This window comes from Platalea leucorodia (assembly GCF_965183815.1).
Source record: "Platalea leucorodia genome assembly, chromosome: 5".
Classification (NCBI taxonomy): domain Eukaryota; kingdom Metazoa; phylum Chordata; class Aves; order Pelecaniformes; family Threskiornithidae; genus Platalea; species Platalea leucorodia.
In genome coordinates this window covers 18,689,195-18,708,444 of record NC_138827.1, presented here as the reverse complement: position 1 = coordinate 18,708,444, position 19,250 = coordinate 18,689,195, and the positions used below count along the sequence as shown (strand labels likewise).

The window sequence follows — 19,250 nt, the reverse complement described above, 5'->3', positions numbered from 1 at the left end:
GCTCTACTAACAGCGACTCATTCCGGGTTCAGATCTAATTCTGATAATCCAACTTTATCCAGTTCTTACAATTTTACTGTATTTGCTGTACACACTGCAGGTCATAGAAATAAGGCAGTCTTCATCTTGTAGGACATTAAAAAAAAAAGAAATTAATGCAGTTCTAGCATACAAAGGGTCTCGTTAAACACTTGACATGCTTCAGTGTGCAACTGGTTTAGCAACAAAGAAAGCCTCAAAACAGAGAACAGCCTCATCATCCACAGGAGATCAGAACTCCCGGCCAGAAGGCAAAGGTAGAGGATTTGGATAGGTATATACAATTTTTCAAGCTCAATTAGTTTAAATAAAAACCCTTCTTGCTCAAGACCCCCATCATCACCTCCGAGTGTTGCAGACCGATTCCCCATTACAAAGGGCGCTCTGTCCTCACTATCTGATGCTCCCAGGAACTTTGCAGGCAGAACGGGACAGATCCCGGGAAAAAAACAAGCCCGGAGCACAGCTACTGCTTATACAATAGATGTTTGTCACCATTGTCACACCATCACAAAGGGGAAAGAGGAAGCACAAGCTGCAATATTGGCTCTTGTTATGAAAGCAGCAGCTCTGTTTAGGCAGGAAAATAAAAACCACGGAGCAATCGGAAGAAAGCGATTGTTAAAACAAACTGCAAATGAGTACAGAACCAACAGGAAAGTTATCCAAAGCAGAGATAAAAAACCAACATCCATCACCTCCACCACAGTGCTTCTGTATCGTCTCCCTGGGAAGGGCTCCCTTCTGCTCCCAGCCCCAGGGCTGCTACCCAAGGAAACAAACCCCGCTGCTTCCAGGTCCCAGCCAATTCCTCCCCTGACCTTTTCCTACTGCTACAGCCTTCTAGACCTCCTGCTCCCTGGCCGCTTCCCACCACCACCCCCCCCTCACGAAGATGTGCCTCCCCACATCCTTTGCCTCCTGTCAGCTCAGCCTCCCGCACCCGCAGTAAGCGAAGCACGTGCCCCTGGGCAGCGAACACCTCTGTAGCAGGAACAGCGGAGGGTGCACACAGCTTTACACACAACTTCCACTGCACTTCAATCACAGAGAGCAAGCGCTCCCAAAGTCTTCCTTGGTGCCCTTTCCACAGCAGATCCTTGCCCTGAGGATAAGCCATTGCAAACACTTCAGAGAGTGCTCCACACTACAGACCAGGAAGAAAAAATTATTAAAAAAAAGTATCTCGGGGCAGGCAGAAATGTCAGGTTTAAAATGCAGAAACTGGCAGAGATCCTTGTGTTTCAAGTAGATCTGACCAGAGATGATGTGCTAGCGGCTGGCCGAGTGAACACTTCACCTCCCCTCACTGTGCATTAGCTCTCTTGCAAGGCTCTCTCTCGGCCCTGCAATTACAAGATAAACCATTTTATACAAACCACTTGTTTTAATTGCATTTTCCTTGTTTTCAGCAGCAGGACTACATGATTCATGAACCCGTGGGATGGGTTATTTCTTGAAGACCAACCTAAAAAGGGAGAAAATACTACCAGGAAAAAACAGCTAAGGGTAAAGAGCATCTCAAAACTCACCCCCTCAAAGGCCTCTGTCCACAAGGACTCAGAGAGACCGTCTCTTAGAAAAGAATTTCCTCTGCCCCAAGAAAAAAGCCTACAGGTATAAGAATGAGCAGGAGGATAAGTATTATCCTTTATCCTAAAATACGCTTAGCGCCTGCAGATAAGTATTTAGGAATCAGGAAGTGCCTTCACTTCATATTCAGTGCCAAAACAGGAAAAAAAGCAAAAAAAACAACACACATGGATTTCGAAGCATGCTGACTAAAGAGCTTTGTGACCACCAAATAAACATTACCGTCAATAGCTATTACTGTTGGAGTGAAAGCGCAAAATGACTCTCCTGAAAACACTTTTCACCCTTAAAAAGATTAAAGCAATGAAGACAGGGAATGTTCCACCCTCTACCCTAAATGAGCTTGGGGGGATGTTTTTCTTGTTTTGGGGAGAAGCAGCAGTTTCCAGAGTGAAAATGCCAATCTTAACCTTTCTCAAATCTAAGCCTGTTGTTTACATCTTTAAATTAACTGTGCAAATCTGCTGCTGAAAAAAAATTTCATTGAGAACACTGAATTTAATAGCAGGTTCAGGCTACTTAACTGTCTTTAGAGGCGTTAATTTACTATTAAAAGTAATTGACCCCTGTAAGGAAACAGACGAGTACTTGACATAATGACAAAGTCATTCCCAGTAAGACACAGGCTGTTGACATTGTGCAGCACTGAACAGGACCTACTGGGACAAGATCCCCCACAGCAAGACGCTTTTTAAAGTCCTCCAGAGGACCTGGCAGGTAGAAGATTGATGGGCTCCTGCTACATCAACAACGAGTAGAAAAGTGTTCGCTTACCGTTAGTGATGCCTGCAATTAAGCAAAGAAAGTTCCACTATAAAAAAAACAAACTTGGAACATGGCCTTAATTTAATCTACAGACCTGTTTCTCTTCCTCCTTCTGTCACTCTTATCTGAACACCTCTACTGCAGGCCTGCATAAACAGCATATCTTGGCCTAGAAAGTGGTCTGCTTTCCCTGCGATTTTATCAGTTACACTGGCAAAAGATGATTCTGCTTTCGCAACCTTTTATTCCTGTTATTACTCAGGAGAAATCCACAATTTCTTCTCCTGCCAGAACACCTCTAGAGCAGTGAACGGTTATGATAAAGGCAAGCGCCCTGCGGTGCTGCCAGGACTGGACGCACCAAAACCGCAGCTGAGCAGCTCCCCAAGCGCTCCTCCATCAATAAACACTTCCGAAAACACCGGAGTCGCACATGGTCCCTACACAGCGCCCATGCGGCCACCTGCACCAGGCATCCTCGAGAGAGGGCAGGCACCGTTGCTCAAATGCAAACAGCCAGGCTCCCCAGAGAACACCCCACACAGCAGCGAGGGTGGATGCAAGCCCCTGGAAACACACAAGGGAAGCAAAGGGAGGAGGCGCCGGCTGTGCATCAGTCCAAATGACTGAGAATGCAAAAGACCGCTGACACCTCAGAGGAGCCTCTCGGACATCCCACCATCCAACAGACACCGAGGGAGAGCACATGCTGGTACCTACGGTCTCTACCTGCTGCCACGCCCCATTTGAACCAAAGGCAGAGAGCCCGAGAACGTGTGAACTATGTTCTTGCCGTATTTTCACACATCTGTGCATCCCCTCCCCAACTCATTCTGCAAGAAAAATTTCCCTAAAGCAAAGGTCTTCAAGTTAATAGTGTGGAAGCTACCACCTAACCTCTCATTCTTTCACACAGCCAAACAGTTTTATAGGCCAGGGAATCGCTGTTACAATAAAAGTTCACAATATTCTTACTACTTCGAGAAGCAAAGTAGGCCTGGAGCGCTTTTAAAACAGTTGTGTTTAATAACCATTCATCTATTGCTATCTATTCACCTATTTGTCCAAAAGCATTACAGGGAGTATTTAAACCATTGGTGCAAAGACCATGCCCTCTGCTACAACAGTTCCTGGGGCAAGCATGCCAGGCACAGCACTATATGGCAGGGCAGGGCAGGAGACGGCCACTGTCAGATCAAACCACGGTGCGAGGGCTCCAGCCAGGAGACCACTACAGTATTAAACACAAGTTAGTTATGATATCATACTCCTGCAACTCATTCCCCAAATCAGCCCAAACTCCCAAGTGCTCGGGGAGACCAGGAAGCACACTGCTCAACAGCCTCCTCCTCCCATGCACGCTCGCAGCTACCGGCTCCAGTGCTGCAACGACAATTAGCCACAACTTTTCTAAATGCAGCACGATGGAGGTATGAAGCAACAAAATGGACACTTCCACCAATAAAAAGCACCAGAGCCATCAGCCGGCTTTCAACACCATCAGTAACGAAGAGAGCGGCAGCGCCCTGACTGCAGGCGCGCACCCCGGGACAACCGCAGAGCTGAGGGGCGGCCACCACGGCCAATGACATGGGCACACAACACCGTCGCTTGGCCAGACTGCGCGCGGGCTGGGCATCTGCTTCCCCTGGAGGATGCCGGGAAGCCAGAGCAGCTCTCCAGAGCTACCGGCACGCGGCTGGCGAGGCCAGAGGGCTTTTCACACCATTTAGGCGCTCAGACCAGCAACAAGGCCCCGCCACACCCGATGACTAGAGCAGCCTGCGGCACCTGCGTGGCACAGGGGAACGCACGTTTTCTGGCGTCACCGCCAGCACGGGCCGGGCAGGCCTCTGCCTCCGGAGCGACGCGTGGAGCCCAGCCCCGAGCACAGCGCCCAGGCGAGGGGCACCGAGGGGCCGTGCCCTCCCCATGCCGAAGAGGAAGGGCACTCGAGGGCCGGTTCCATGCCGCTCCCGGGCGGACGAGGCCTGCGCGGTGCAGCTGCCTCACGCTCGGCCTCCCCGCCTCGAAGGGACGAGGCGGCTGTCCCCGCCGGGCCCGGCCGCCCGCTCACCTTGAAGTCGCGGCTGTGCTGCGGGGTGTACTCCAGCGTCCAGAGCGCCCGCACCAGCTGCGCCAGCTGCTCGGTGACCTCGCCGGGCGCGGGCGGCGGGCCGTCGGCGGCGGGGCCGGGGGCGGCGGGGGGCGGCCCGCCGCGGAACTGCTCCAGCGCCAGGAACTCGGCGAAGAGCTCGGTGTTGCTGAGGCACTGCAGGATGGCGTTCATGAAGCAGGTGTTGCCGTGGTTGCGCAGCCCCGCCACGCCGGGCACGGCCTCGGGGCCGCCGGCGGGCCGCGGCGGGGGCTCGGGGCTGCGCGGCGGGCCCGGCGGGAAGCAGCTGCCCAGGCCGCCGGCCGCCTGCGGCGGGGGCAGGCGCGGGGCGTGCGGGCCGCGGGGCTCGGGCTCGCTGCTGTAGTGCGAGAGGGTGGAGAGGGTCTTCAGCACGCGGCTCATGAACCCGCCGAGCGATCGCCCGGACGGGGCCGGGGCCGGGGCGGCGGCGGCGGCGGGGGCCGGGGCCGAGCCCGCGCCGCCGCCCGCCGCCCGCCCGCGGAAGAGCCGCTTGCTGAAGGAGCGCTTCTCCTTGGCGCTGCCGGCCGGCCCGGGGCCGCTCACCCGCGACATGGCTGCGCGGCGCAGCGCGCATCCCCGCCCGGCCGCTCAGCCTGCCGGCCGCCGCATCCCGCCGCCCGCCGGGCCGCAGCCGCCGCGGCTCGCCGCCTCACGGCGCCGCCATGCAGCGGGCGGGGCGGGGCGCGCCGTCACCTGACCGCGCCGCCACCTTAGCGGCGGGCAGGCGCCGCCGCGGCGCCGCCATCTTTGTTGCGGGCAGCGCGGCCGGGAGCCCGCCCCGCCGCTCTCCCGTCCCCTCCCCGTCCCCGCGGGGGCCAGCGGCGCCCGGGAGCGGGACGGCGCCGCGCCATGCCACCCACGGCGAACCCGCGGGGCTCCCGCCGGCGCTTGCTGCGGCCCGCAGGACCCTGCCCGGGGGTGCCGGCCCGGCCCCGCCGCTCCTGTCAGCCCCGCCGGCCGCCGTGGGGCGGCGCTGCGCGGCCGCGGAGCGGGGGCGGCGGGCGGTGGCGGCGGCGGGGCGGGCCGGGCCGGGCGGGGGCGGGGCGGGGCGGCCGGCGGGGGTAGGTGCCGGGGCGGCCGCTGGCCGCGCCATCGGCGGCGGCGCCGGGGCCGGGAGCGCAGCATGACCCCGCCGGGCCCGGAGGGCGGCCGAGGTGAGGCGGGGCGGGGGCGCCGCAGCCGTGGGCTGCCCGGGCGGACGCGGTCTCCCCTGGCAAAGGCTGTTTCACGGCCTGAACGCCCGCCGCGGCCGTGCGGGATGCCGGTTCGCGGCTCCGCGGTCGGTAGCGGCGGGGCCCTGTCAGCGCGGCGGTCGGGGCGGGCGGCGGCGGCTGCGGCGGTAACGCGGCGAAGCGGTGGGCGGGCGCCGGGCCCCCCCGCCGCCGCCGCCGCCCCCGCCGCGCCGCGCTCAGGCGCCCGGTCTGTCCCTCCGCAGCTGCCGCCGGCGCCATGGCCCCCGGGAAGAAGATCAAGGCCCGGATCAAGAGGACGCTGCCGGTGAAGGGCCCGCAGGCGCCGACGCTGAGCGAGCTGATGCGGTGGTACTGCCTGAACACCAACACGCACGGCTGCCGGCGCATCGTGGTGTCCCGGGGCCGCCTGCGCAGGTTCATCTGGATCCTGCTGACCCTCAGCGCCGTCGGGCTGATCCTCTGGCAGTGCGCGGAGCTCCTCATGAACTACTACAGCGCCTCGGTCTCTGTCACCGTCCAGTTCCAGAAGCTGCCCTTCCCCGCCGTCACCATCTGCAACATCAACCCCTACAAGTAAGGCGCGGGGTGCCGGGCGGCCGGCGGGCGCTGGCAGGGAGGAGAGGGTGGTCCCCAGCCGCCGGGGACTCCTGGCGAATTCATCATTCCCTCACCAGCCCAGCACCGAACCCCTTCCCGGGCTTATCCTCCTGCCCCGCCGTGCTGCTCGTCAGCAGCCTTTCCCAGCCGTGGGTTTTCCCTCTACGGCACCTTGAGTAACGTATCCACCTCTGATGCTCTTCAGACACATGTGGATTATAATCGCACCCTTCACTTGCTGCCTGCTGAGCTAGACTCAGTCGATTTAGCTTTCTGCTCGAGACAGTCCCTGGTTGGCTCTGCAGTTCTCTTCAAATTCCCTTCTTCCCAGGACCAAAGTTATAGGATTACAAACAATGGCATCTCCTGAAGAATGGAAACGGAACATCCGTCACTCCTCTGTTGCCTCTTTCTTTCCTTATAGGATGCTTTGACATTATCAATCAACAATAGTTTTTCTCCTGCCAAATTACACTTGACGTTGATGTCTGTTCTGCTGCCAGCTACCCACCTTGGTCCCTGCAGGCGATCCAGCTCTCCGGTGCCTCTTGGCACAGATGCAGAAATCTTATTTCCACATGCTCTGCCTCCTCGGGCTTGTTAACACAACCTTCAAGGAGCTTGGGAGTCTGCGAGGGCTTTCTCTGTAGTTCAGTCTGCTTTGCTTCTTATGGTCCTTGCTCTGAGATCTCTCTGTGGGTGTAGCTGTGTCTGCCCACACTGATGTAAATTGATGTGGTAGTAAGAGAGATCGATATGAGCCCGCGACAAAGAATTCTGTCCTGAGCGATAAGATTCACAGTGCAGCAGGCAAAGCGCTGCAGCTAGCTGGTGAGTTGAGATGGGATGTCACTTTCTGTCACATTGTCTCCAATGCAGGTACAGTTCCATGAAAGACTATTTATCTGAATTGGACAAAGAGACAAAAAAAGCTTTGGAGACTTTCTACGGCTTTTCAGAGGGCAAGTCCAAGGTGCGCCGGTCAGTGGATGAGTGGAACAGCACGGGGAGCGACTTCTTCAAACAGATCCCTCTGCTGAAGTTTGAGGACTTCTCTAAGACAGCGACTGACTTTCACAGTGGCCAGAAGAGGAAAATAGAGGGCAGCGTCTTTCACAAGGATTCATCCATAGTGAACTCTGGGGATTCAAATGATATCATCGGCTTTCAGCTGGTGAGTGTCACTCTTCCTTGGCCAGCAAGTTCCTTGTGGGGCAACAAAGGGGTGTTTTGGGTTGGTATCCCTCCGGCCAGTTTTATTGCTTGCTTAGGTGGCTTTATAGTGAAATAACACTCCCTCTGCTCTTTTGCCCATTCTGCCATGCCTCAATGGCTACCTGCAGATTCATCTCCAGCTCTCTGGAAGAGAAATGCCTTCCTGAAGTCTACCCAAATAGAGTTAGTGCCTTCTATGAGCTGTCCTGTGGGCCTGAAACATTTGATCTTATCACTTAGCCCTGAATGAAAGGTCTTTGATGCCCCTTTGTCCCCTTTGTGCTACTGTGACTTCATATGTGGTTGTTACTGTGGAAGAGAAACGGTATCACGCCTACCTTGTAGAATACCTAATTTCATTTCATCTGAAATGCTTTTTCCCCTTTGTAATTATCAGTGCGATGCAAACAACAGCAGTGAGTGTGCACTTTATACATTCAGTTCTGGTGTTAATGCTATCCAAGAATGGTACAAGCTGCATTACATGAACATCATGGCACAAATTCCCCTGGAGACTAAAGAAAAATTGAGTTATTCTGCTGATGACCTTCTACTGACATGTTTCTTTGATGGCCTATCTTGTGACAAAAGGTCAGTGCACAGAAAATACCTGCCAGCTTAACAGCTTATTTCCAAGTACATAACACGTAGGAATCAAATATTTGGTATTTGCTGAGTTCCAGCAGGAACCGTTTCCATTTTTAAATGAAAGCAAACATTCGTGTCTTCATGAACTTTAATTACATTCTTTAATTTAATTTGTCTTAGTGTTCTGCTCTCCACATTTCAGATAAACCCATGTGTTTTGGCAGAATCAAATCTACCTGCTTATGATTGTGGCAGCACAATTCTTGTGTGGCCTGGTAGCCGGAGAGTCATCCCTTCATGCTGGGGATAACGGCAGAGTTCCACTGTGCAGTTCTGGGGATAAGATTGCACTTGTACACGGGTTTAGCAATTTCCCCGCTGCCATGCGCAAAGCAAGCTGCACTGTAACTTTTATTACTGAAGGCATTTTGCTTGTGTCTGTAATCATGCAAATGCATAACATCTTTTCTTGGAATGAAGACATTTGCTTTAGTGGGAGAGGATGTTCAGAGGAAAGATATGAATGTGCTTGAATCACGAGGATGTGTCCTCAGCCTCCCCTGCATGACAGTGGCTATGACATCTATTCTGAAAAATGAAGATTCGTGTTCCTTTAGACACTTGGCTGTTGAACGAAAGACGACTCTGTCCCCTCCACCGCCTTCCTGCTAGTTCTGTCAATCTGCTTCCCCCACCCTCTCAGCCCCCATTCCCACATGAAAACCTCCTAAACTTTTCATTAAACCAGATCATATTTCCATGTAGTTTCAAGATATTAAGAAAAAGACCCACACTTTTCAGCAAAATAAATTGCTTCCCAAAAAAGAAAAAAAAAAGAAACATCTGGTCCTGCTATGTCTGTGCCAAAACAAAAAGCCCAAATCTGCTGATTTTCTCCCACAGACAGTTAAAACTGCAGAGGGCAATGTAACTATTTGATTTCTTTCAGGCACTTCACTCGTTTCCATCATCCCCTGCATGGCAATTGCTATACCTTCAACAGTGGGGAAAACGGGACGATCCTGAGCACCTCCACGGGAGGCAGCGAGTACGGTAAGGAAACTGAGTTTGCAGAGGAACTATTAGATAACAAGCGGTTCAGCGAACTGGATCCTACTGGAGAGTGATTGATGTGTTGGCTCTAGATGTGCAAGCTGATTGGGGAAATGCTTGTTTGAACTAGTGCAAACTATTGCCAGAGAATACAAAGATAATATCATTGCATCACTAATGTTTTCCATCTGAAATTACTGCTTCCCAGTTATATAACTTTTTAAAGTAGGTTTCAGCCACGTTCTATGGAGACGTTGTTTGTTTGCTGTACTGGGGTCCGCGGAGGGACATTGCTTGCTGCAAGGGTCTCAGTCTAGCACTGCAAAGGCTTTGCTTGGTTGTTACAGTTCTACTTAAGGCCAGATAATATTAAGTAAACTGTGCTGCCCTCTCTGACCAGAAAAAATGGTCCTGGCTTCTGGTGTAACTCTGCTCCTGCCTTGTTTCTGTTCTTCAGGACTGCAGGTTGTTCTGTATATAGATGAAGCAGACTACAACCCCTTCCTGGTGACATCCACAGGAGCCAAGATCATTGTCCATGACCAAGACGAATATCCCTTCATTGAAGACATCGGCACAGAAATTGAGACTGCAGCGGCCACCTCCATAGGGATGCACTTTGTGAGTGACAGCAATCTTGTTTCCAGGTGCAAGGCACCAGTCCTTGAAACAGATGTAAATATGAATGTAGCCAGTAGCTGGCAGGCATCTTAATACCTCACACTTGAGCAGCTGAAGTGCCCTGAGGAAAATCCTGTGATAGCACTTTTCTGAACAAAGTTTTCCTTTGCGCAGAGGCTGTTGGAAATCAGGTCTTTATAAACCAAACAGCTACTGGGATTTTGTTTGTTCTTCCTTTTCTCCCACCCCGTGGCTTTCCGGGGGATTTTTTTGTTCTGTTTTCGCAGCAAAATCCACAACCACAGAAATGTGTTGTCAGGTGGCCCGTTTCACTTTAGCAATAAGCAGACGAGTTTGCATCTCATGCAGGTTCCAGGGGCGAAAGAGAATGAGCTCGAGCTGTGGGTAACCCACGTTAGGGTCAGGTCTGTAGAGGTGACTGCAGCGCAACCCGTTTAACTGTTTTGTGGGTATAAGTCTTGTTTTTCTGGGTTTCGTGCTATCCCAGCTGTAAAGAAAACCTCGTGGGCAGTGACTGTGCTTTTGCCAGCTTAGTGAAGTGTCTTGCCCTTGCTGTCAGCAAGGGCAGGGAGGGCTGCAGCTCCAAATTTCCTCAATTAGTGTAGTGCAGACAAGGCATTTGACCCAAGGGGCTTCTTTCCATGGTAAGAAGTGAAAGCAGTGCCATCAGGCAAGCCAGACTTTCCCCTTTCATCTGGATGGGCTGTTAAGTGAGCATTTTAGTTCTGCCTTTTCTTCACTGATGGTTGGGTCAAATGCATCAGCCAGACGGCTTATCTGTCCTGGCTGGGTGTGCCAGATCTAGATAGTCCGTGCATTAGAAAAGATATTAAAAACAGGGCCGATCGATAGTTTTAAAATGCGCAAATAGTTAACTGTATCCCAGCTGTCTTGAAAACTGTGGCAGCAACGGCTTGGTCTAACCAGTGGGGATAAATGCTACCTAACAAACAAAATTGAATAGAAGATATCGGAACCAGAACAGTGTAAAGGAGGCAAAGTCTCACAAGACTATTTCTTTTATAACTATTACACCGTACAGGAGAAAGTCACTGCAGGCAGAGTCTCAGTATTTAATGTAATATTTTCCTGGCACAGATTTGGACTGTTGCATATAGTATAAAAAACAAGACTGAACTTATCTCAGTGGCTATGTTTAAAAGATTTGGCATGAGGAAGTGATCTGATTGCATCCTAATGTAACAGCCGAAATAGAACCTGGACACAATTTTTGGACTCAAAACAAAAGCTGGGGATCACTGTACTGCTAGTAAAGGAAGACTCCAGAGAGCCTGCTGAGGGGCAGTCACGATTGTCAGGACAGGGCTGCACCACCAAGGTGCCAGATCAGCCCTTGTACCCGTATCCAAATACATGGAGGACGCAGCGGACATGTGCCACACACAACGCTGCTCAGTAGAGGCTTGAGCATGGCAATGGTTTTCCAAATGGGAACGTCAGTGTCTAGGTTATCGCTCATGTATTTCTGCTGTGTACTAGGACTTCCCCCCCTCCCCCCCCAAATATTCCAAGATGTTTGGAATGCAAACAAGGCATTGCTTGGTAGGAGTTTCAGTGCTTTGGTTAAATATTTGGTTTGGAAATTATTTCAGTACCTGAATGAACAAGTAAGCTTTTGTAGGAGTATAAGCCACGACAAAAAAATTCTATACAAAGGATCTATCATCTGCTAGAAGATACAGCAGCAGACTGAGGCAAGTGTCCTGGCATTAGATTGTCTGCAGAAGTTAAAAGCATATGAAAAGCTGGTTTCATTCAGGTTTCAGAAGTAATCTACCTCTAATATTGAAATCACATATTTCTGTGTTCCCTCCAAAGAGAGATTTGAGCATCTTTCTAAAAGAGCTGACTTGCACCATACATGCCTGTAGCCATCTATTGCTGCAGACAAAAATGGTAATGCTCGCTCTCAGGTTTGACCTCAGTAACCTGTAGATCTATAATCAGTGCCTTAAAGGTAAGCAGGCATTTCTCAGGTTCCTACTAAATTGATCCTTTGTAGGATCAGCCCCTAATTTTAAACTCTGTAGAGAAAGATAGGTGAATGGATTCTTAAATGTGTGACATTTCTTGTGGTTTCAGGCCACTTTATTTGTTATAAAGTGGATAATTACTGCACAAAGATAGTAAGAGTTTAGGACTGAGTGAGGTAGGGCAGTCTGCAGGAAGCAGACAATGTAGCCTGAATCGGGTCTTGTGAATGTGAGGGCTCCCAGCCTGATTTCAGCAGACCTTGGAGGCACAGCACTTGACATTTCAGAGCTCTTTTCTCCAGACAGAGATTGCAGAACAGGAAAAGGTGTTAGCATTCATCGGAGAGGAAGGGTCAAAGCAGTACCTGGAAAAAGTCCTGAAGGAGATACAAACATTTGATTTAGAGTGATTTTGGAGAGGTGCTGTTGAGCGTTAGCGAAGCCTGAAGTGCTGTTTTACCCACAGAACAGGAGCAGCCCATGCAACAACAGCTCAGGAAGGTGTGGGTCTTCACAGAAAACAAAACAAAGCAAACAAACAAAAACAACAACCTCCCTTCCCTCAAAATGTAAACATGCATCCAGGATAAACGATGCATAGCCTCTAGCACTTTGCAATGAGAGAAAACATACATATGAATTCCTCTGCTTTCAAAAATCCTCACTGTTATGATTATACTATCTCTGCATTTCTGCAGAGGTTTTCAACAAAGACAGCAGATAATCCAGTCAGAGCAGTGTTTTGGGAAATAGACATTGCAAACCAAAAAACCCCTTGTTTTGACAAGTGATTGACAAATCATTTAGGATGGCAAAAGGTAAACATGCTGTTCAAACCTGCCCCATCACTTACAGTTTCAGAAGCAGGATGAACTGCCACTAAATCCTTTGGTTTCTCTGTGAACTCCAAAACCCAAGATTTGTTCTTTTCTCGTTCTCAGACTCGGTCTCGCAAGCTGAGCAAACCCTACAGTGACTGTACGGAGACTGGTGCTGACATACCAGTAGAAAATCTCTATAACAAGAGCTACTCACTCCAGGTAAATCTGTTACATTTGTTTTTATCAGTCACTTGAAAACGACCTTCATAAAAAGCTTTACAATATTCTGCAGTTCAGGATCTGAGATTGTGAACAGTCCAGGTGTAGGGTCACTGCTTTTAACCACTGATGTAAAATACCACTTTTTAAAAATCCAAGTTTTATTCCTAAGTGGTTCATGTTTGAAGTTCCCTTAGGCGCCCTGTTAGATAAAGAGAGAACATTAGCTCATTAGGCAATTTTCAAGCAATGTGAGACTGGAAAATATTGGCCAAGTAAATGTTGCAGCTTAGTAACCCTTGAAGCCAGAAATTGTGACCTTTAGGACTCCAAGAATAACAGATACCATCTAATCAGTATCCAGATAGCAGGATGTTTGTTTACAGAGTAAGTTTCCACTAATTTTGCATGGTTTCTGTAATTGGGTCCTCTTGGAGAGTGTCAGTTGTTCTTGCACTCTCCACTTGAAGAATTGTAATTATATTGGCTGCTGCCTACTGCAAAGCCTGTGCCTAGGCTGGATTTTTATTTTATGGGGTATTATACCTGAAATCTGCTGTGATGTATTGCCAGGTAGGATCACACGGACATTATCTCAGGTGTTTAATAACAGTACTTCACCAAAACTTAGGGCTTAGGAGGGCTGAGACTGGGACCAAAAGGCTTGATGACTGGGATTTCAAAAAGAGAAGTTCCTGCTTGTTCCAACTAATTAAGTGTTTTAGCACAAAACACTGACTCTACTGCCCCATTAACCCTTACAACTTCAGGTCTCCAAATATGCACCAACACAATTTGGTCAAAGCTGTGAACATTTTCACAGAATCATAGAATGCTTTGAAATGGAAGGGACCTTTAAATTTCACTAGTGAATCGCGTCCCACACCTAGTTGTTGATTCACGGACCATGTGCCATGGCAGACCAAAAACCTTCTCCTTGCCTGTGGAAAGAACAACTGCAACACTGAAGCTTTTGATGGCTATAGGGGAGGTGGGGGCATTCACAGAAACACCCCCTCAGAGAGGACTATATTCTTCTTTCTTGCACTAGAGCCTAAAACCTCCATGGCACTTTCTGCCTGTATTTGTATTCACTAGCAACAGAGCCTGAAGGCCCAGGGAAATGGGTTCCCATCTTATTGCTACTATCATAAACAGAGGATGTTTTTAGGTGCGTGTGAGCTGAAGCTTGCCGCTGCAGAAGTGCAGCAGCCTGTGCCTCTTAGACACCAGCTCTTGGTTTATCTCCCCCAGATTTGCCTGCACTCCTGCTTTCAGAAGGCCATGGTGGACTCGTGTGGCTGTGCCCAGTATGCGCAGCCTTTACCTGCTGGGGCAGAGTACTGCAACTACAAGAAAAACCCCAACTGGAGTAAGTGTTCAAAGACCTCCTGCGCTGCACGTGCCTCAGGCACCCGCTGCCAGCCACATCCCTCCACAGCACCGTCCCTGGTCAGCATGGCCCTGCCCGTGCCAAGCACCACCCCAGCCGCACAGCGCGCTGGGAAGAGGCAAATCTGCCTTAGCCCACTTAAGGCCCCATACCACAGAGCCTGAAACTGCCTCTCTTGTTTAGTTTGACTTGTTTCTGACAGTTGTCCTAATCGCTTGTCCTTTGTGCACACCACAGAAGTGTCAAGTGGAGGACTTGACTGGGTGAGGCAATTGTTCATGCCTATAGCAAGCGACAACCACTTCTCAGAGTATTTTGCAATATTTATAGGGCAAATCTTTTTATCCCCACCGTGTACGTGATGGCCACAAAGCCCACCTTCACCCCAGAAGCCCCACTCCAGCACAGGTAGCAAAAGATCATTGCTTTTCTTTCCAGCTTCTCATACATGTGTCCTGCTCCCTTCTTGCAGTGTACTGCTACTACAGACTGCACGAAAAGTTCGTGAAGGAGCAGCTGGGCTGCCAGCAAATCTGCAAAGATGCCTGCAGGTAAGTCCTGTCCTTAACCAGAGGCAGAATGCTGGGGGGGGGGGGAGTTTGAGCTCACAATTGACAGCCTGCATCTCTCTCCAGCTTCAAGGAGTGGGCGCTCACCACCAGCATCGCCCAGTGGCCATCCACCGTGTCAGAGGTCAGTTCCTAACTGCGCTCCGCCATGACAGCAGCATGGCACAACAAGGCATTAAATAAAGCCAGAGGTTCAGCATGGAAGCAGGGGGCCCCTGTGGTATTTGTTAGCACTTCAATGATGCTTCTCCCAGAGGCTCAGTCTGTAGTGTCCAGGTCAGGGCTTCCCCTCCAGCAGTTTACCATTAAACTAAAATTTGGCTTGTGGGCTGGGAGATCCCCTCGGGGACAGCTGGTCCGTCACACACATTCAATTCTGGCACCCAAGCTGGAGGTGTGGAGCGTGAGCTCCCTTTCCAGGGGATTTCTACACAAGCACACAGCTATAGCAGTATTTTCTGTCTTTTTTCCAGGACTGGATGCTTCGAGTTCTCTCCTGGGACAAAGGGCAAAAAATCAACAAGAAGCTGAACAAGTAAGTTTCCATGTATGTGTTTCTAGCTTGCACCTCAAGCTCAGATATAATCTCAGCAGCCCTAATGATGGCAATTGGGGAAAAAGCTCCCTTAGAGCGGCCCAGCCCTACTGGTCCAACTGGTTATTTGCATCGTTTTTCAGTACGTTTCATGTTATTGTTTTACTAAACCCTCAGCCTGCCTTCTGTTTCTCCTCTCAGGACGGACCTCGCAAACCTCATGGTGTTTTACAAAGACTTGAACGAGAGATTCATTTCAGAGAATCCTGCTAACACAGTAAGTGAGCGCAGCAGTTCCCTGCTCAGCACCAGGAGGCCACGGCTCTTCCTCCCAGACAGGCTGGGAGTTTTTGTCTTGCCAGGGGAGCGGTCCCATCCAGGCAGGGACAGGAAGTCATCCACAGATGATGCACCCCGGGGCGCCTGGTCCTGCCCTTTGCAGCCCTTTCATCCGGGGCTGCTTTTCAAACTGTCCAGTCCCAAGCCCTGCACTGGGGTAGTCTGCGGGCTGCCTGCAGTAAGCGCAGCACCGAGCTCCCACTGAAGCAGAGCAGGAGAGGATAACGCAGGCAGCAGAGGAAGGGCCCACCGCATTTGGTAGCGCTCACAGCAAACCCTGGGTGCCCCAGCTTGGTGCAGCCTCCCTGCATGCCGTAATGGTGCCGTGGACACACATCTGGTGCCTGCAGGAGCCAATAACCTTGTGCTCTTTTCTCTTTCAGCTCGTCATTCTTCTTTCCAACTTCGGAGGCCAGCTGGGCCTTTGGATGAGCTGCTCAGTCGTTTGTGTCATTGAGATCGTCGAGGTCTTCTTCATCGATTCGCTTTCCATCGTAATGCGGCACCAATGGCAAAAGGCAAAGAAATGGTGGAATGACCGAAAAAGGGACAGGTTGGGGAAGCCACCGCAGGCCGGTGATCTGGAGAGGCAGGGCCACGAGAACCCCGTCTGCATCGATGAGGACCTGCCCACCTTCAACACCGCCCTCCGCCTGCCGCTGCCCCAGGACAACCCCTTGCCCAGGACTCCCCCCCCCAATTACAGCACTTTGCGGCTAGAGACTGCATTCACAGAGCAGCTGCCCGATACGCTAGAGGTTGGGCAACACTGACGCTTATTTATCCACCCATCCAGGTGCCAAAATGAGAGGTGGGTGCTGGACCCATGTGTCCAGGGGTGAAAGGCACACATCCAAACGAGCACTGAAGGGCTGTTGGGCCAGACCCTTTTTCAGGGATTGAACTTGCAGTCAAAGCTTCTCTGAGCAAAGCTCAGACACAAAAGCCAAGGGCTCAGAGACATTAGGAACTTCAAGCAACATCAGTTCTCAAGTTAATCATTGCAGGAGATGGCTGGAGCAGGATGTGGCACTGAGCTGGGATGTCTTGCCAGACAGAGGCATACATTAGCAACCAACTGCACACACCCCATTGTAAGTGGGCAGGAGTTGCTCCACAGCAGAAGATTGATGCCATGTTGAGTATTAACACTAATTGCTCTCTGCTGTGTGGCTTGACTTGTGGGAAAAACCCAGGGCTTTCAGGAATGCAGCATGACATTTGTAGGAAGGGGCATGACAGAGGCTTGGGAAGAGCACAAATTGGGTAAAAGGAAAACTCTCGAGTTTTGATTAGGAACCTGATTCCAAAGGTGGCCGGAGGATCTCTTTATTCGGACGTGAAAAGTTGGGATAGCCATAGAGGTGCTTGTAGAGCAAGTTATTACAGAGCTTGAATAGGAGAACTTAAGTCATCCCAAAAGAAACATCTGAAAAGGGCATGAAATCTAATTCGGATTGCAATAATGAACTGCATACTCTGCAAGCTTGTTTCATTTTACATCGCTCAAGCTGGCCATTAAACATAACCTCAGAGGAGCTCCTTAAGCAGTGCATGGCCTTGGCCACACGACTTCCCAGAAGCCTCAAAGGGAGCTGGCTGCTCCTGCTCAGACCCAGGCAAGGACTTCCCTCCTGCAACCACCCAGTTCACCACCCCAGCTGCCTGCCCCAGAGCTGGCGGTGTCCAGGGGGAGCCACGTAGGGCTGCAGTGGCAGCTGGAGCTGCCCTGGGCCCCACACGCAGCCCTGAAAGAAGGTGACCGGAGGGTACATCTGCCCCACTGGTATGTTGTCCACCTTGCTTATGCCCCTTCCGTTCCACCATGCTGCATTTACACCACACATCTTGCCTCCTGTGCACCACGCCGTGCTACTTCCACCACACCAGACCGTCCCCGCTCCGCAGACCAGCCAGAGGCTGCTGCCTGCACCTGCACAGATGCGGAGTGCTTGTGGAGGGAACTCCAGGGCACCCAGCTGCGGTGGCAGCACCCTTCCCCTTGCTCCCAGCCCTGCACCTGACTTTTTCCTACCACAGCCGATTCTTAGCTGCCTGGAGCACACTGTATAGATGTTGAGGATGAATATAGCCTACACCAGGCTGGCTGCTTAGGGTTTTTGTAGAGCAAGAGTGACTGAGAGTGTGTGCGCGTGTCTATAAGTGTAAGAAAGTCTCTCTTCTCCTTTCTCTATATAAGCTTATTTTATATAGGACAGTGAGAATCCAGAAAGGTTCTTTAATGTGCAATAAAATATATTTTAACTGGATTATTTAAATAGCTGATAAACTGAAAAAAATAAAGATATATTTTTGAATAACTGCTTTTTTTTTTTTTTTTTTTTTTAAATCCGCAATATGCGAGTTACTCCCATGCAGGCATCCCAAGAGATTATGGGACTTACCTGTGCCTGCCCTGGGGCTGCCAGGTACCTTGGGCTCCTCTGCAGAGGTGGGGCTGTGCTGCAGCGTGCCGCTAGACCTGGCTCCAGAGCACGCTGGGGGTGCATGCAGGTGCATGGTGAAAATGCCTTTCAGAAAGCAGCATTAGCCAGCAAGGTGACTGAAAATGCTGGAACCTCAGGTGCCTCCAGACAGTTCCCCTCCTGCATAGTCCTTCGGGGACTGGAGGAGAAGAAAGAACCAGGTTTGCTCTGCCTTGGAGCCTCTAACACTCAAAGGTGACGTGCTCAGAGCAAACTGCTGCTTGTCCCCATCACCTCTCTAACACAGCAGCAAATAACTCTTTACACTGGACTCGCCCCATTTGCAACAGTGGCAAAACAGACCTAGAGAAAAACGCTGGGGTGGCCTGCGAGAGGCATGTGCACACCAGGGCCACCTCCCCCTTGGCGTTACAGGCGTGAGCTGTCACGACTACATCGGTGGTGGAAATAACAGCAAACTTCAGAGCTAGATAGGGCCTTAGAATAAGCTCCTTCCTTTCCAGTTTGTTGCTTCTTTATACAGGAGCTGGTTTGGGTCAGTAACACCTAAGGACCTTCTTCCAGATGCAGATAGTTGCTAGGGTCAATTTTGACTCCAACTCTTACAAAGCACAGCCTTCTATGAACATTGGGAAGGGAGGAAAGACAACATCTCCCTGGGAAAAAGCAAGCAAACATTGCAAAAAGTGGGACACACCACAATTATTCTGTTCCTCATCTGTACCTGCGTGGGCAACAGCACACGACGGACTGTAGCTCTCTGCAGGACCTGCAAGGTTTGCTCAATTCTGCCTGCAGGCAACACCGAGGAGGGGCTGCAGGACCTCAGCTTACTGCTGGGACAGCACAGCTCTTTCCCCACTGCTGAGCCCACTCACACAGGGACTCCTCTTCCTCTCAGGCTGCTCAAGTGACTCTGCCCCACTCCCAGCAACCCTCCAGCACCAAGAGCTAGGTTAAATCAGCAGGTGCTAATCATGCAATCAGCCCCCCCGCCCTGGAAAGGAGGGAATCCCCCCACAGCTGCTGCCTGGAGCATCGCGCTGCACCCGGGTCCCGTGGCTGGGAAAGGTGCCGGCAGCCGGTGTGGCTTGGCTCGGGACAGGCCAAG

At 51.3% G+C, this 19,250-nt stretch overlaps 2 protein-coding genes across 5 annotated transcripts in view; one reads left to right on the top strand and one right to left on the bottom strand.

Annotated features, from left to right (window-relative positions):
• USP31 (ubiquitin specific peptidase 31) overlaps positions 1–5,086 on the bottom strand; it is a gene marked incomplete at its 5' end in the record, with an annotated part of 42,883 nt that extends 37,797 nt beyond the window's left edge. For all 3 annotated transcript variants that reach the window (XM_082314623.1, XM_082314624.1, XM_082314622.1), the window contains one exon: positions 4,475–5,086. In XM_082314623.1, the coding sequence (XP_082170749.1) occupies positions 4,475–5,086 (612 nt within the window). The remainder of the gene's footprint in view (positions 1–4,474) is intronic.
• A 558-nt stretch (positions 5,087–5,644) lies between these two features.
• Positions 5,645–17,921, top strand: SCNN1G (sodium channel epithelial 1 subunit gamma). Of its 2 annotated transcripts, none has more exons than XM_082311516.1 (13): positions 5,645–5,688; positions 5,970–6,300; positions 7,204–7,498; positions 7,937–8,130; positions 9,077–9,180; positions 9,638–9,801; positions 12,758–12,856; positions 14,111–14,228; positions 14,722–14,800; positions 14,885–14,942; positions 15,292–15,353; positions 15,555–15,630; positions 16,076–17,921. In XM_082311516.1, the coding sequence occupies exons 1-13, from the start codon at positions 5,658–5,660 to the stop codon at positions 16,463–16,465; spliced, it is 2,001 nt and encodes a 666-aa protein (XP_082167642.1). In that variant the 5' UTR covers positions 5,645–5,657; the 3' UTR covers positions 16,466–17,921. The 2 variants fall into 2 exon arrangements, with proteins under 2 accessions (XP_082167642.1, XP_082167643.1); XM_082311517.1 differs by having other exon boundaries at positions 14,688–14,800; positions 16,076–16,211.
• Positions 17,922–19,250: the final 1,329 nt, after the last annotated feature.